This window comes from Sus scrofa, chromosome 8 (assembly GCF_000003025.6).
Source record: "Sus scrofa isolate TJ Tabasco breed Duroc chromosome 8, Sscrofa11.1, whole genome shotgun sequence".
Classification (NCBI taxonomy): domain Eukaryota; kingdom Metazoa; phylum Chordata; class Mammalia; order Artiodactyla; family Suidae; genus Sus; species Sus scrofa.
Window position 1 is genome coordinate 110,459,508 of NC_010450.4, and position 17,478 is coordinate 110,476,985.

Here is a 17,478-nt window from a genome sequence, read left to right on the forward strand (position 1 = left end):
AAGAGCCATGATCTCCAATTCATAAATCAGTTGCAGCAGTGTGTTGGGGGCAAGAGGAATATGGTTTCTTTACCAGTGAGATTTGCTCTGTTACTGAAAATCTTTATTTTATTTTTTATTTTCGGCTGTACCTGCAGCATATGGTAGTTCCCCAGCTAGGGATCGAATCTGAGCCACAGCTGTGACATAACACTACAGTTGTGGCAACACCAGAGCCTTACTCCACTGCACCTTAGCAGGAACTCCTGGTAATCTTATTTGAAACATGCTCCGAAAGTTTGAGGATTAAAACCGCTTTGGACTTGGGAAAGGGTCTAGAAAGCACATAGCACTTACATCTAGGCTTGAAGCTACCCAGCTCCTAAGGCATGCCTTGATGGTTTGTCCTGATGTCTTGTGAGGCCCTATCTGAGGGACAAAATTTAGTAGCATAAATTTTGGTGTAAGTAGTTTACATATATAAAATTTCATGGATGTCCTACTCAATTTTAAGTAAGGGCTTTTCTGTCAATATTTGTTCACCTGTTCGTAATAACTTCAAGCCTTGTGAACTCTGGGCACACTCTTTTTCAGGACTGCACCCCTAGCATATGGAAGTTCCCAGGCTAGGGGTTGAATTGGAGTTACAGCTGCTGGCTATGCTACAGCCACAGCAATGTGGGACCCTTAACCCACTGAGCAGGGCCAGGGATCAAATCCACATCCTTATGGATACTAGTTGTATTCATTACTGCTGAGCCACAGTGGGAACTCCTGGACATACTGTTCAGTTAGCTAAAACTTTATTATAATTGAAGACTTGAATCTCATAATGGAAACAGGCAACATAGCAGGCTAAAGGCTGTACCCCTGTTTTTAAATTAAAATTTTCTTACGTATTCTGACCAATAAGTTTGGTTTAAATTAGTCCTCTTCATACTGTACTCGGAAGCGTAGGGTTCTTGGAAGTGACTCAAGGGTCATGGAAGGCGAGGTGAGAAAAGAATAGAGTCTACAGTGGATGCTGTGTTGTGCTGCTCAGGTTTTCCTTTCAAGAACAAAAGGCTTTTCTGAGAGCTGCTGGAATACTGCTAGGTGACAGCCCCTGGCCCTCTCAGGCAATTGCTTTTCGCAGAAGAGAGGTTCCTTGTCCTATAAGTTGGTTGTTAAGGCTACCCCTGTTGGAGAGCAAACTGTGGAGTCGCTGGGACATTGCTGTGACTGTGCTGAACTACCCAATTCTGCTTGTTTTACTTCTTTCCAAGTGCTGACCCCAGAGCATTCCCTCATAAATTTCCTGCATGTTAATTTCTTCTGGAAAGAGCTGCTTTGCTGAATTTGTTGATCAGTTTGAGACGTTTTTGTGTGGAGTCCTTAGGGTTTTCTATATATAGTATCATATCATCAGCATAGTGTGACAATTTTACTTCTCTTCCAATTTGGATACATCTTATTTCTTTTGTTTGTCTGATTGCTGTGGCTAGGACTTCCAATACTATGTTGAATAAAAGTGGTGAGAGTAGGTGGGCCTCCTTGTCTTGTTCCTGATTTTATTGGGAAGGCTTTCAGGTTTTCTCTGCTGAGTATTATATTGGCTGTGGGTTTGTCATACATGGTTTTATTATGTTAAGGTATGGTCCCTCTATACCCACTTTCATAAGTGTTTTTATCATGAATGGGTGTTGGACTTTGTCAAATGCTTTTTCTGCAGCGATTGAGATGATCATGTGGTTTTAAACTTTTCTTTTGTTAACGTGGTGTATGATGTTGGTTGATTTGAGTATGTTGAACCATCCTTGTTAAGGATGAGTCCCACTTGGTCATGGTGTATGATCTTTTTTATGTGCTGAATTCTGTTGGCTAAAATTTTGATGAGAATTTTTGCATCTATATTCATTAAATATATTGGCCTATAATTTTCTTTTTTGGTAGTATGTTTGGTTTTGATATTGGGTGATGGTGGCTTCATAGAGTGTCTTTGGGGTTATTCCTTCTTCAACCTTTTTGAAAAGTTTTAAGAATATGGGTATAAGTTATTCTTTATATGCTTGGTAGAATTCTGTGAAGCCTTCTGGTCCTGGACCTTTGTTGGTAGTGAGTGTTTTTATTACACATTCAATTTCATTTCTAGTGATGGGTTTGGTCAAATGACCTATTTCTTCTTGATTGAGTTTTGGTGGGCTATATAGCTCTAGAAAGTTGTCCATTTCTTCTAGGCTGTCAAATTTGTTGGCATATAGCTTTTTTATAGTGGATTTTTTTTTTTTTTTTTTTTGGTATTTTCTGCAGTATCCATTGAGATTTTTCCTTTTTCATTTCTTATTTTATTTATTTGGGTTTTTTCTGTCCTCTTCTTGGTGAGTCTGGCCAGAGATTCGTCAATTTCATTTACCCTTTCAAAAAACCAGCTCTTTGTTTACTGATTTTTTTTTTCTACTGTTTTTTTAATCTCTATTTGATTTCCTCTCTGATCTTTGATTTCCTTCCTTTTGCTGACTTTAGGTTTTGTTCTTCTTTTCCTAATTATTTTAGGTGGTAGGGTAAGTTATTTGAGATTTTTCTTTTTTGAGGAAGGCCTGTATCGCTATGAGCTTCCCTCTAAGTACTGCTGTTGTGGCATTCCATAGATTTTCTATGGTTTGTGTTTTCAACCATTATCATTTATCTCAAGGTATTTTTTTAATTTACCTTTTGATTTCCTCATTGACTCATTGGTTTTTTAGTAGGGTGTTGTTTAAATCTGTATGTAGTCAGTTTTTTCTCACTTCTTTTCCTACAGTTAATTTCTAGTTTCATGCCATTGTGGTCAGAGAAGATACTTGAAATAATTTTTTTTTTTTTTTTTTTTTTTTTTTTTTTTTTTTTTTTTTTTTTTTTTTTTTTTGTTGTTGTTTTTTTCGCTGGCATATGGGTTCCAGGCTAGGGTTGATCGGAGCTGCCACCGCTACGCCACAGCAACGCGGGATCGAGCCGTCTGCACCACACAGCTCACGGACGTTAACTGAGCAAGGCAGGACGAAGGATATGGTTCTAGTCGATTCGTTACCACTCGCCACGAATATACTTGAAATAATTTCTATACTCTCAAATGTGTTGAGGTTAGTTTTGTGCCCCAGTATGTGGTCAGTCCTTGAGAATGTTCCATGTGCACTTGGAAAGAACATATATTCTAATTCTTTTGGGTGTAATGTCCTGAAAATATCGATTAAGTCTAACTGTTCTATTGCTTCATTTAGGATCTCTATTCTCATATTGATGTTCTGTTTAGAGGATCTGTCCATTGATGTGAGTGGGGTGTTAAAATCTTCTAATGTTGTATACCCATCAGTTTCTCTTATGTCTGATAGTATTTGTTGTATGTATTTGGGGCATATATGTTGGTGAATGTAATATCCTCTTCTTGATCCTTTTAAATAGTGTCCTTGTCTTTCTTTAAGGCCTTTGTTTTAAAGTCTATTTTGTCTGATATGAGTTTTACAACTCCTCCTTTCCTGTCTTTTCCATTTGCATGAAATATCTTTTTTTCCATCCCTTCATTTTCAATTTATAGGTGTCCTTTGCCCTAAGGTAGTCTCTTGTAGGCAGCATATTGTAGGCTCTTGTTTTTCTAGCCAGTTTGCCATTCTGTCTTTTGAATCTTTCAGTCCATTTACATTTAAGGTAATTATCAATAAATATGTATTTAATGTCATTTTAAACCTTGTTTTCTAGCTGAATCTATGTTTCTCCTTTGTTCCTTTCTTTTTTGGTTGGATGATTTACTTTATGCTTGTGTCCTCTTTTTAGTTTTTGTTGAATGTATTTTTTGGTTTTGATTTGTGCTTGCCCTGTTTTTCAAGTATGTTAACCCCTTACTATCGCTGCTTGCTTCTTTAGTCTGATAGTCATATAGGCTCAAACATTCTAGAGTCTAGATTTTATTTTCCTTTACCAAATTTTATGATTTTAATGTCATTTTTTTACATCTTAATGTCTATCCTTTTGCTGTTCCTTGTGTTTATCATCATTTTTACAAATAGTTTTTTTTTTTTCTTTTAGATCTGTATACTGGCTTATTTAAAGTGATTACTTTCCAATTTTTATTTCCTCCATCCTATATATCTTCTTATTTCTTTCCTATTTGGAGGAGACCTTTCAGTATTTCTTTTAGAATGGGTTTAGTATTGCTGTATTCTTTTATATTTTGTTTGTAAATGATAATATTTTGGGGTAGTGTATTCTAGGAAGCAGATTTTTCCCTTTTAAAACTGAGTATATCTTGCCACTCTCTTCTGGCCTGTAGTGTTCTGTAGAGAAATCAGCTGATAGCCTTATGGGGGGCTCCCTTATATTTTTTGTATGTGGAAAGTTATGTTTCTCAGGTTTAGAGAAGTGGCTTTCCCAGGGGAGTGAGAGCAACAACAGGTGGCATTTGATTGCAGTGCCCTCCTCTGTGATGACCCCTGAGAGGTGACTGGAGCTGTAGGTGGTGCCTATTCATGGACCCCTAATGGTGCTGGGCCACTCCCACCTCTGGAGTCTGAAATGGCTGTGGTGGTTTGCCCTTGCTGCCCACAGCTGGTGCAAGGGGTACCCCACTGCTCAAGTGCCTGTGCAGAGAAAGATACTTTTAGGGGGTCCTTCCCCTCTTCCTCTAGCCCCCCCACCAAATGGCACCTTGGCTCTCCTGTGGGCTGAGGCCTCCTCCTGTGCTCCCTTGGCTATGGTGCTGTGCTCCCCAGCCCATGGTACACTGCTCCGTAGCCCCTCAGGCTGTCTCCACACAGCCAACCCTAGCCCTTTCCCTGGAACCGACCTCTGGAGCCTGAGTCTCAGTGCCCAGCCCCTGTCTGAGTATCTCAGGCTGTGGTGGTACCAATGGTTTGTGTGGCTGCCTCTCTGCTTTTCCCTCCTCAGTCCAGCTGGTGCACTTTTCTCTGTGGCTTTGAGGTTCCCTGTCTCCACTGATACCCTCCAGGCTGTGGATTCCTTTTCTCTGTCACTGCTCCCTCTCAGGAGTGCTGATCCCATCCTGATTCCTTTTATCCTCTTCTCTCTCTCTTTTCTCCCTTCTTTTCTTCTACCCAATTATGTGGAGGGTTTCTTGCCCTTCTTGGAGGTTTAAGGTCTTCTGCCAGTGTTCAGTAGATGTTCTATGTGAATTTTATACAGGTAGATTTTTTTTTTAAATGTGTTTGTGGGAGAAGGTGAGCGCCATGTCTTACTACTCTGCCATCTTGATCCTGCCCCCTCTAGGCATGAATATTTTTGATAGTATATATGTAAAACCAGAAGAATATATAACAGAAGCAATCATGACAGACCAGAGAAAGGCACTCATTAAATGATATAAAGTATTGAAAGTGTTCACATATCCCATTCCCCACCTGCCATGAGACAGGAGGAAAGGGGGCAGGGCACAACCTAAAAGAATGTTGAGGATACAGCAGAAACTAGTTAAAACCACCTAGGCCCAAGATGGCAGAAGATCTGACTTCCTGTAGACTGAGCCTTATTATACGTTCCTTGTAATACATGCTAAATGACACGCCCACCAGCATCATGAGAGTTCCAAGGCTAACTATAAAAGGCCAAAAGTGGGCAGTGGCCCAATTCCTGGAAATCCCTACCCTTTCCCCCAAATAATTGGAATAATCCTCCCACTTGTTAGCCTGTGAAATTACCCAGCCCATACAAACTAACAACCTTGGACCTGGGGTCCTCTTGTTTTCTGAGATGGCCCACATTCTGTCTGTGAAGTGTGTACCTGCCTGAATAAATCTGCTTTCGCTCTACTTTGGCTCACTCTTGAATTCTTTGTGAAGCCAAAGACCCTCACTTGGTAGCCTGTCCCAAGGACTCAACTGAGACCTGGGATGTGGCCATTCTCTCGGCCCTCTTCTCTTGCAACACCCACAAAAAACATTAAAGATTTTGTCTTAAACCAACTATGCCATAAAAAAGTATACTGTATACAGAATTTTCATTCTTTGATAAAAAAATCACATTAAAATATATACCGTCAATTAGCCTCTTGTAACATAGGAGTAAACCTGTAACAAAAAATGTCCATGACTTTATGATAAAAAGTCAATGTATTCTGTGGTGCTTTGGAAAAATAACAAGGTCATTTCCAACTAATTAGGTTGATGAAAGGTTAAATGACAATTTTAACTGCTGAAAAGATAATTCAAATTTAATAAGCAAATGACCAAGTTCTGGATCTTAGACTTCTGCAGAACTCATCAATAATTCTAATTTATACAATAGTCAACAGAAAGTAGAATACAGCTGGGATGCCCACGTTAATCTTGATCTGGATTTTCCCACTATTTTATTGCCTAGGAAGGCATACACACATCAGGCCTGGATTTTCTGCTCCAGCAATAGGAATGAGGGGAAAAAAAACTCCTTTCACTCGCAGGTGACAATTTCTAAACTTGATATGGCAACAATTAACTGATAATTAGAACATAAGGACAACATAAGGAGTCAGAAGGGAGACTCAGAATGCAAGGTTGTGAAAGAGTATTATTTATTAGAATAACAAAGTATTTTAAATACATGTTATTTAACATATATGATGGGGGCTACTAGGACATCCTAGTAGTGAATTTATTCTGGAGCCTAATATGCCAAGCTTAGATACTTGGGGATTCCTGCTTATGTTCTTGGATTTTTAGAAAATTAAAATTTTGTCGACAAAGGCCTATTGAAAAATACTAGAAAAACATGAACTGCAGGTAGCGTGAGTGACCATAATCTTTCTGGACAAAGTGATTCCACCAAGTACAACACTGAAAATACTACATTTGCTCCTAAAAAATGCAATCATATAGTAGCAATACTGTGTGTGTGTGTATATGCAGATAACAGCAATATTCTTCCATCAAAAGTGAATAAAATTTATATATGAAAATGTATACATCTAATCCACTCTCTATGCACCGTAAGTATATTTTTGGAGTCAAAATACTGAACAACTGACTCTTTGTTAATGTACTATAAGGGAAGCATTAATAAATGAAGCTGATTTATTACTTTGACAAAAATTTTGAGAACATGTTTTATGCCAGGCATTGTGTTAGGTAATGCAATTATGAACATGATAGACATGTTTTTTGCTCTGAGAAAGCTTTTGTTTAGTGGAAGAAACTGACCTTAAGCTTCTACAATATAGCATGACAGAAGCTGATAGGGGAAATAAAGGGTTCTTGGAAAGCACATGAAGTACCAAAACTGGACTTAAAGGAGTCAGAGAAATTTTCCCAGGAGACATGATATCTAAATTGAGGCCTTAAACTATGGACGTGTTGGTCAGTTTGGTGGTAGAGAGGCAATTCTGCAAGGGAGAAACATGTCTCTTTCAGCCGAAAACAAAATCAGTATAGTAGCCTTGGAAAGGGAAGGTGGTTGTAAAGGGAGGTGAGATGTGTAAGAACCAGTTCATGAGGGCCTTATAAAACATATTATGGAGTAAGGGAACAGGAAGCCACTGAAAAAAGATTTAGGCCAAGGAGATCTTTATATTATTCTGACTATACAGTAGAAAAATGAAGGCAGGCAGACCAATGTGGATTGTCAGCAATGTAGGTATGGATGAAGTTAGTGATAGTGGGTGTGGAGAAAGGAGAAAGATTAAAGATATTTTTAAGAAGTAAAAGAGCAGGGCTTGGTGACTAGCTACATATGAGCAGTGTAGGAGAGGGTTCTGTCATTTGCTGAGACTGGAAACACAGGAAGAAGCAAAGGTTTGGGAGAAGGAGGTTGAGTTCCTTTTTTGGATATATTGAATTTGGCGTATTAAGGGATAAGCAAGTACAAAGGTTGGGCAAGCAATGGAATGTATGAATCTTATATTCTGAACAGAACCCTCTAAACTGGAGATGTAGACTGGAGAGCTGTTAGTATGAAATGGTAACTGAAGCTGTGAGAGTGTGATATTGCCCAAGGCGATGTGCAGAATGAGGAAGGAACCACCTGGAACACCAAAAATTAAGGTTTGGGCTGAGAAATAGGACTTATAAAATATCAAGTCCAGCAATGATCCTGAAGCCATAATTTGTACATTACTTTATATTCTCCCTGGTCAAATATAGTACTAGACGTATTAACAGGTATGAAAGCGATTTTTTAAATTCTTTTTTTTTTTTACCTTGTAAAGCCATTAACTGGCAATGAAAACATTTCAAAAAACTGAAATCAATAAACCTTTGTAAAATAATTGTTAAAATATAATCTATAAACCAAACCACCCTTGATTGCTCAATACCTAACTTTATTTGGAGCTTTCTGCTTTACGACAGAACTTTAATTACGCTGTAACTTGCCCTCCATCAGTTCTGTGACTGCTTCTTATTTTCTGATCAACTGGATAATCTTTAATGGATGTGCAGCTCAGTAATAGCTCAGAGCTATTTCTCTGATAAAGAAAGAGGTATACATTGGGTAGAAGACAACCATGGTCCCTAATTCCCACGTGGAAAAACTCAAATACAGTTTTGGATGGAGCAATGGAGATTTGCCTTAATATGCTTCCTTTATATTTGTAGGAGTAGAAATGGAAATGTGACCTCTGGAGTGGCTAATCGGGGGTGTGGTCAAGTATGTTTAACAACTAGCTTGCCAGGAAAAAAGAGCTCTGATTTGCTGCGTTTGCCAATGTTTATAGTGTAAATACTACCCCCAACTTCAGCTTCAAGCTACCAACTTGATGTCATTAAAGGTGGAGTAGGGATAAAATGTATACATTGGCTCTTGCCAGCCAGTGGGGCTTCAGCACACTACTGGGCCAAGAATGAGCTAACTGATGGCCAGGGATGGAAAACAGATTTTACACAGACAACTGAATTCTACAAAACACTGAGTTTTTACTTTAATGAAAACTGATTTATTCATCTATTTGTTTATTTGTAGGTCTTGACCTTTTCCCTTTTGAATTGAGGGCTGGTGGTATGAGTGATAGACACTAATAATCTAATATAGTATTTTAACTTTTATGTCTTTATTCATAGCAATAATGGTTTCTAAAGTTGGCTTGAATCTGAGATTGAAGTGATTGAGAATGATTTTCAATCGAATTCCTTATACCATGAACTGAAAAAAAAAAATGACCAGGTTCTTTTCACTTCAGGATATCAGTATAATTTGCATTCTAATATTTCATAAAATAAAATATTTCCATCAAATAAGCAAAGTTTTTTTTTCCCTCTAAAAGCAAATAATGTGATGGTATACCGCATTAAAAATATATGCAGAAAGAATTGCAGCAAAATAGCTCATTTCTTTATAGAATTTAATATATATCCTATTAACATCAATTTGCAGATGCATAGTATTTAACACTATACTAAATAATTACAATTAAAACTTACTTTTAAAATATTTTCAATATTAGATACTGGTAGGACCAGAGCTGTTACTACGCATACTATATATTTTTTACATTCCAAAAGAAATTCAAATTTCTAGTAGTATTAGAAAAGAATACACTTTTTAATATTTAGTGAAGATATACAAAATCTCATGACTTCTATTAAAAACCTCACAATTCTACCGTATGCAAATAAAGACACCTCTTAAATAACTTGCAGTTATGCCAAGTCCATAAAGGTTACTATAAAAATATTGGGAAACCCAATAAAAACACAATGATATAGTACAAAGTCTTTTTTAAGTTAAACTTTAAAAGGTCTGTATTTATACAAATGCACAATACTTTTTAGTGCCCTCTGACTGGTACTGTTGTTCAGGATTATCTAATTTTAGAAATCTAAATTGTACATTTTCATCAATTGTCTGCTTCAGAATGGAAGACACTGAGAACTTATATAATAAATTTTAAAAACAGGATTGGGTAAAAACTTTATAAAGTAGAACAGTAAACACTTTACACACTTTAGTTATTGCCCTGCCAAAGATAAAAATGCCCCAATTTTTCATTTTCCTTTTATTGAACTTAAATTTCTAGGTAATTATCTTAACTACCTCTCCTTTGTCCAAGTAAGAAAGTCTTTGAGACAAAAGTGTAAAGATTTTAGGTTCCTTAACAAAATCCAAAATATCAGTAAGCCATTTTTCATTTCCTAAGTATATTTAAAGAAATGCTCATTTCAATATAAAACCCCAAAAGTGCCAAGTTAAGACATTAATAACATGTCTGGCCAATTACTGACTTGGCTTTAGCCTTAGAGGAATATTATACAATGACTGTTGAGTTCTAATTTTAAGCATTTGGTTTTTATACTGTAATACTGTGCTTTCTAATACAGATATCAAAGAAAAGAGCTGATTTTTTTTTAAAAAAAAGGAATAGTAAAGAATTTCAACCACAATACAAATCAGGTTTTTTTTTTTTTTTTTTTTTTTTTTTTTTTTGGTAGTGGGGGGAAACCTATGTCAAGGTAGTAAATAAATTTTTTTAAATCCTAAGAATAATTGCTATAAAAGAACTACAAAATGTAAATTTCTGAAAAAAATACACTGAAAATGTCTCTCTAGGAAAAAAATACACAACTGGTTGGATACAAGAAAATATAACATTATCATGGGATGCAGCCAACTATGGGCCTGGCTTATGAGACTTTAAAAATTCACAAAAAGTAATTAGCACCAAAATTGTCTAAAACATCAAATGATACACTAAAGTGATTCCAAGCCCAAGTACTACTTTATAAAAAAGTTACATTTAACTTGGGAAGCTTTCCCAACAGTAATAAATATATTTCTTTTCAATCTTCAGAAAATGTGCTAGCTTTACTGATTTTCATCAAAATATTAAGGTAGTGTATAGCAGTTAGCATTTATATGGGCTTGTGCTAAGCAGGGACAGTAGAAATCCAAAATATTTCCCAGATAATATGGGTTCATTTGGTGGAAGATGGGGAGCAATTCTCCAAGTAAAACTTTTTTTTTTTTTAAGCTCCTTGTTTTGTCCTTTTGCTTCTAAAATGTTTTAATGGAGCTCTTTACAAGACCTATCTTGCCCAACTTGAATTTTTTCTTTTTTTGGTCTTTTTAGGGCCACACCTGCAGCATATGGAGGTTCCCAAGCTAGGGGTCGAATCAGAGCTGTAGCTGCTGGCCTGCACCACAGCCACAGCAACCTGGGATCCGAGCCATGTCTGTGACCTATTTCACAGGTCACGGCAACGCTGGATCCTTAACCCACTGAGCAAGGCCAGGGATGGAACCTGCATCCTCATGGATGCTAGTCAGATTTGTTTCTTCTGAGCCACGATGGGAACCCTCGGACTTGAATTTCATATTCCTATTTTGCCTGATCACTGTTTGGTGGTGGTTAAGATCTGGCATGGTAATAGGGGTGCTTAAAATTGGGCACAGGTCACAGTAATTAAACAAGAATTATGAATAAGCTACAATATATATATTTAACCCTGTTATAATCAACAGTTGAGTTTAATTTTAAACAATATCAACTTATGAATTTAATTACTAAAACAGCACACAATTCGAAACAAGGCAAACTTTTCAGCCTTCATGTAGTGAAATATTAACTTCACTAAATACACATATGGCTACTAAATGTTAAACAATAGTTCATTCTGCCACATTTCACTGTTGCACATAAATAATGACAAGGCAAAGAATAGCAACTAGTCCAAGGGCTGGTAGGCCAAGGAACCACAGCATAACCCAGAAGAAAATGACTACCACTGGTTCTACAATTTGTTCTCCAAAATACATTCTTGTGAAGCCCATGCTGATGAGGCTTTTGTTCAGTTCACCAAAAAGTGTTCCCATCTTTTTGTAGTCATCTCCAACAGGCTCACCAGTGTTATTTTGTGATTCTTCAATATCCTTAAAAAAAAACAAAACAAAACATAAACATAAAATCAGAAATAGGTGCATGTCTTTAAGAATAATGACTAACTCATAGTTCTTTTTAATCTTCCAAAGTATGTACTGGGCATACTTCTGATAATCATTCAGTAATATTTGGGAATGTTCCTTTTGATTGTCATATAGTAACAACTGTCTGTGCCCATCTTTCAAGAATATGGAAAGCACTGATTTATTGATTTGTGTGGAATCAACATTGACTGGACCCTCAACTACCAGAACACCGATTTATAAGATGAAGAATTCATTTCCATTCATTTTCTACTTTCCCAGAATTGCACAAAGACAACTTCTCAGATGAAGAGTCATGCTCATATTACTCTTATTAGTGACTATGATTTCAGAACAGCCTTTTTCTACTAATCTCCTATTTTGTGGTAGAGCCCTGGATTTCTCTGTTCTGGTAGGTAAGCTCTTTTTAGTCCATTCCACTGACTCCAAGACTTTAAGGAACCTCGCTTCAGCTGACTGGAGCAGGGCTTGGTGCTAATGTTGAGCAATCCTCAGCCATTGCTGCTGTGATGTGTCAGTTTTAGCTGGAGAGCTAAGACTTCAGTGTAGGCCCTGGCATAGTTTTCTGTAATTTAACACATGTCCTAAATGCCCCTTATGAATCCCACCAGAAGCAACATACAGTTTCCAAGTAGGAATCATTTTGAACAATATTCCCCAAAGTCCACCTAGACATGAGCTCCCCAGAAGATGTCCATCTGTACCCAATTATACATAGCAAAAATTATTTACTATTTCTAGTACATCTCAGTCTTACTACAATTTAGGCCTTCATGTTTTTGTTATTAAGCTACTATCTCTCAGCTTCAACCACACCCTTTGGAATTCTGCAAGACATAGCTGGCTCCTTGTTGGGCTCTGCCCACAGAGGAACGAGAGAGACTTTGTGCAGTTAGAGGAGGAAGGGATTTACTCTTTCCTTGTTTGCCTTGCTGGGGTTTCTCAATACTATCTACTTTAGTGATAATTCACTCTGGCAGTAGAAGGTCTGTCTGGTAGCAGTCACTGATTTCAATTTAGTGGCTTCCCAACCCTTGTAGAACCAATCTCAATGAGCCTTCTTGAGATATCAGATCAAACTCCTGGGTTCCTCTTCCTCAGATATCTGCTTCCCAGATCTATGGTGTCCCTCTTCTGAACTCAGAAACACCAGCACCAGGTGAGCAGTGATCAGTTCTTGGAAGTCTGAGTCCCAGCTCTATGGGACGGGGCCTTCCCCAGTCTTCTCGGTTTTAGTAATTCTACCTCTTTTCTTTGCTTCCCCTGGCCCAGGAGTGGTAGCTGCTTCCTGCTGTTATTGTCTGTGGCACTTAGCCTGTTGTAGTGCTGTGGTTTTTAAACTTTAGCATAAGTTAGACTCTCTCAGAGGGCTTTTAAAGCCCAGAATGCTGGCCAACTGACAGGGTTTCTGACCCAGTAAGCCATGAGTGGGACTTGGTGTCTGAGAATTTGCACTTCTAACAAGTTTCCAGGTGATTCGTAATGATGCTGATTTTTCTACCATCCTTTGAGTATCAGTGTGTTAATGTTCTCTTTTTTGCCTTTTCTGTTTTTCAGTGCCTACTTAACAATTCTTTCTATTAGATTATTCTTGATAAAATAATTGGTATAGTTTCTGTCCCCTCACTAGACCCTAGTACAGTCACAAAAGAAAATCTATGACATGTTGAAGATATAGTTGTAATTATAATTTATTAAACCTAATTTTTTAGGAGTGATGATTCAAACTGGTAATTATTTACTGAATTTATACTTGCTTATAGTAGATAAAAGATGGAAAATTTCTCATATATTAAAAAAAAAGCTTTGGGTACAGCAGGGTTTCACATAATAAGTATTAAATGCCATTAACTATGCTGTCTGAGAGTTCCCGTCGTGGCGCAATGGTTAATGAATCCAACTAGGAACCATGAGGTTGTGGGTTTGATCCCTGGCCTTACTCAATTACTTTCTACCAAAAAGAAAGGAGTTCCCGTCGTGGCGCAGTGGTTAACGAATCTGACTAGGAACCATGAGGTTGCAGGTTCGATCCCTGGCCTTGTTCAGTGGGCTAAGGATCCAGCGTTGCCGTGAGCTGTGGTGTAGGTTGCAGACGTGGCTCGGATCCCGCGTTGCTGTGGCTCTGGTGTAGGCCGGCGGCTACAGCTCCAATTGGACCCCTAGCCTGGGAACCTCCATATGCCGCGGGAGCAGCTCAAGAAATGGCAAAGAAAAAGACAGAAAACCAAAAAATCTTGTTCTTGCCTGAGATTAAGGCTTTTTTTTTTTTTTTTTTTTTTTTTAGGACAGAGTTTGAAAAGTTCTTGATTTAGAGTTTGTAATTTTTTCTGGTCCCTCAACTTTCTCTTCTACTCCAGTGTCTTGTTGGTATCATTTTTAGCCTCTTTTTTTTTAATTAAAGTTTTTCTGCTTCTTTCCTTTTTTTTTAAACCACCTCTAATTTCTTTTAATCTATGCACTTATTGTACTTTGGGGTTTTCTGTTTTTAACAAAGCTTTTTAAGACTTTTTTGGTATTTTTGTGGTTTTAGTATAAAGTACCCGAATCTGATATGGTTCTTTCTGAAGATTTAAATTCTTCTGCCAACTGCTTGTGGGTTTTTCAGGGGAAGAAGTAGGTGTTGCAAGACTTAAATCAAAATAGGGAATTAGTTAACTCCTGGAGGCCAGGTGGAGAGGCAACAGTGAGTCACATCTCAGATCCTGGCACTAGCTGGTGGGATTGAGGCTGGAAGCAGTGGCCCTGTAAGGACTAGTCTGGATATATGCTGTGGCTGTGGTAGCCAGCTTCTCTTTTTTTTTTTTTTGGTCTTTTTGCCATTTCTTTGGGCCGCTCCCACGGCATATGGAGGTTCCCAGGCTAGGGGTCGAATCGGAGCTGTAGCCACTGGCCTACGCCAGAGCCACAGCAACACGGGATCTGAGCCACGTCTGCAACCTACACCACAGCTCACGGCAACGCCGGATCGTTAACCCACTGAGCAAGGGCAGGGACCGAACCCGCAACCTTGTGGTTCCTAGTCGGATTCGTTAACCACTGCGCCACGACGGGAACTCCAAGCTCCTCTTTTTAACGGGAAAAATTGCAAACACAAAATTAGATAAAATAGTACAATCAACCCTTAAATATCTAACAACCAGATTAAATAACCACTACAAAACTGCCACTTTACAAAGCACTACTTAATTTGGGCAATCTACAGGAGAGGAAAAAAGTAAAATCACTAGAAGTATGCCTAAAAGGGGCATATCTTCACAAAAGAAGTTCTGCAGGAACATCAAAGCTATCCAGCAATGAATTGGAGGGAGGGGTTCAAATAATCCTAAAGAAAAGACACTTGAAAATATGAAAAAGAAAATTGGCAGCATTCTTAAATCACTGATGTTACAATCATTACAGTATTTTTGGTATCAGTAAATATTTGTAGACTAAATGGAGAGAATTTGTCACGTGTCTGGCAAGCATTAGGACAGTATCTTGATAGGTTTTCTTCCTGCTTCACTTCTTGCCAAGGAAAAGATAGTCCTAATTTTAAAAAAGCATTAACTACAATAACCTCAAAACAATGTACAGATTTTTATGGATTAGCAGTATTTTTTCTTGGTGGATATTATTAAGCATCCCTTCACCTCACCTCTTTCCTATTAGAACCTTAATCCAGTCTACATTCTTCAGGTGAGAAAAATTCCATCTACAGCTTCAGAAATGATAGGCCTAAGCGTAATCCCCATCCCTTTCCTAGAAGCTGGCTTTGGAAGGGACATGTGATCTACTTTGGAATGATGACTTTTTGGGTCTTCTGGGAAAAATTCTTCCTAGCTCTTCTGATACAACTTTGGAAAGTGATCTTTATCTTCTTAAGTAAAGAACACGTATTATATTTGTATTAGTTTTCTATTGCTGCTGTAATGAATTACTACAAACTTAGTGGCTTGAAACACAAATTCATCATCTTAATAGTTCTGCAGGTGAGAAGTCATGTCAGCAGGATTGTGTTTCTTCAGGCTCTAGGAAAGAATCTGTTTTTCTACCTTTTCTAGCTGCAAGAGGTGTTCATACTGCTTGGCTCTTAGTTCCCCTCCTCCATCTTCAGAGTCAGCATAGTTGCAGCTCTCAGACCATAGTTAACTCTTCCCTCTGATCACAGCAGGGAAAGGTTCTCTGCTTTTAAAGACCCATGTGATTAGGCCTAACCTACTTGGATAATCCAGGATAATCTCCCCATCTCAAAGTCCTTAAATTTTATCACAACTACATGACCTGTAAGGTATCATATTAATAGATACTAAGAATTGAGATGGTGGACATCTTTGTGGGGGTGCCATTATTCTACCCACCACAATATTTAATTTTAAAATTATTTCTTTGTAGATCTTTTTCCTGTCACTATCTTTGATTAGAAAGGCGAAGCCATTAAAGGCAAGAACCTTATCTTAGAAGTTTTAACGTTAGTATTTAGTATACTGCACTGTGCCCAGCCCACTGTAAGCTGATAATAAATCTGTTGAATGAACAATAGAAATATCCTATAATAAGAACATACTAGGCAAAAGACTCCTTGAAAAATAAAAACAAACAGTATTTACATTTAGCATCAATTCTTTAATTTTCCCATGAGTACTGTTGTGAATTTGTTCAAATATTTATAAATAAATTCTAGATTAAAGATATGGTAGCTGCTAGCTAAAATTTATATGCTCAGCTCAATTCCTAAACCATTTAAGAGAAGAGGCTAATTGAAAAGGTGACTTCTTGAGTCCTTGACTCACTCACAGATGTCTGTAATTTTCAGAGTAATGGTAGCAGTGGTAGTATTATCAATAGAACAGCTAACACTCAGTGCCTACTATGTGGCAGGCACCGTGTTGCACATGCAGTATCTTGTTTGACCTTACCAACAGGCTGTGAAGGAAGCTCTATGTGGTGCTTCCCCCGCTTCTAACATTGATCACTTTATGTTCTTTCCAAATTTTATTCTTTGTATGTGAGGGCCCAAAGGAAGAACTTTTGTCAAATGCAGTTTCCTTCATGATCATATAATAGCACTGTATACCTTAAAATGTATTCTCACCAAAATAGAGAAATTATTACTTTTGTAATTGACTGAAAATCTTTTTTAAAAGATACACAAAATTAGTGATGAGAAATGAAAGGTGACCCCTTAAATAATCATAGGCTATTTAAGAGCAAAGGATCCTTAAAGATAATTAAATCAAAGTCTCTTATTTCAGAAACAAAAAATAAGAGGTTAGGTCACACAGTCTATTAAAAACAAAAAACACAGGCTTTGGAAACAAATGGAACAAATTCACATCTTTCCCTCATGTATAAAGGGCAAATTACTTAGCCACTGACACTCAGTTTCTCCATGTATTAATATTTACTCTCATAGAGTTGTGATAATAAAATGAGGAAATAGATTTTAAAAAAGCTTTTAGAATACATACATTAATCACTCAATATATAGTAATTACTACATTTTCGGTAGAATTTTTGTCTTGTGATTTTTACTTCTTTCTATTGTCACATGCTGCCTGAGATAATTAATACCTTAGTGATTATCTTTCTCAGGATAATTAAATTCAGTTGTATTTTTCTTCAAGTGTTATGACAATTTAATTATATAGAAGTTGAGGTGGGATGTTT

The 17,478-nt window shown here is 37.4% G+C and overlaps 1 protein-coding gene and 1 long non-coding RNA gene across 3 annotated transcripts in view; one reads left to right on the forward strand and one right to left on the reverse strand.

Annotated features, from left to right (window-relative positions):
* LOC102158976 overlaps window positions 1-17,478 on the forward strand; it is a 977,225-nt gene that overhangs the window by 8,837 nt on the left and 950,910 nt on the right. The window lies entirely within an intron of this gene.
* Window positions 8,943-17,478, reverse strand: part of C8H4orf32 (chromosome 8 C4orf32 homolog) — a 36,379-nt gene continuing 27,843 nt past the window's right edge. Inside the window, exon 2 of the mRNA XM_013978951.2 lies at window positions 8,943-11,778. Coding sequence (XP_013834405.2) covers window positions 11,533-11,778 — 246 coding nt within the window. The 3' untranslated portion in view covers window positions 8,943-11,532. The remainder of the gene's footprint in view (window positions 11,779-17,478) is intronic.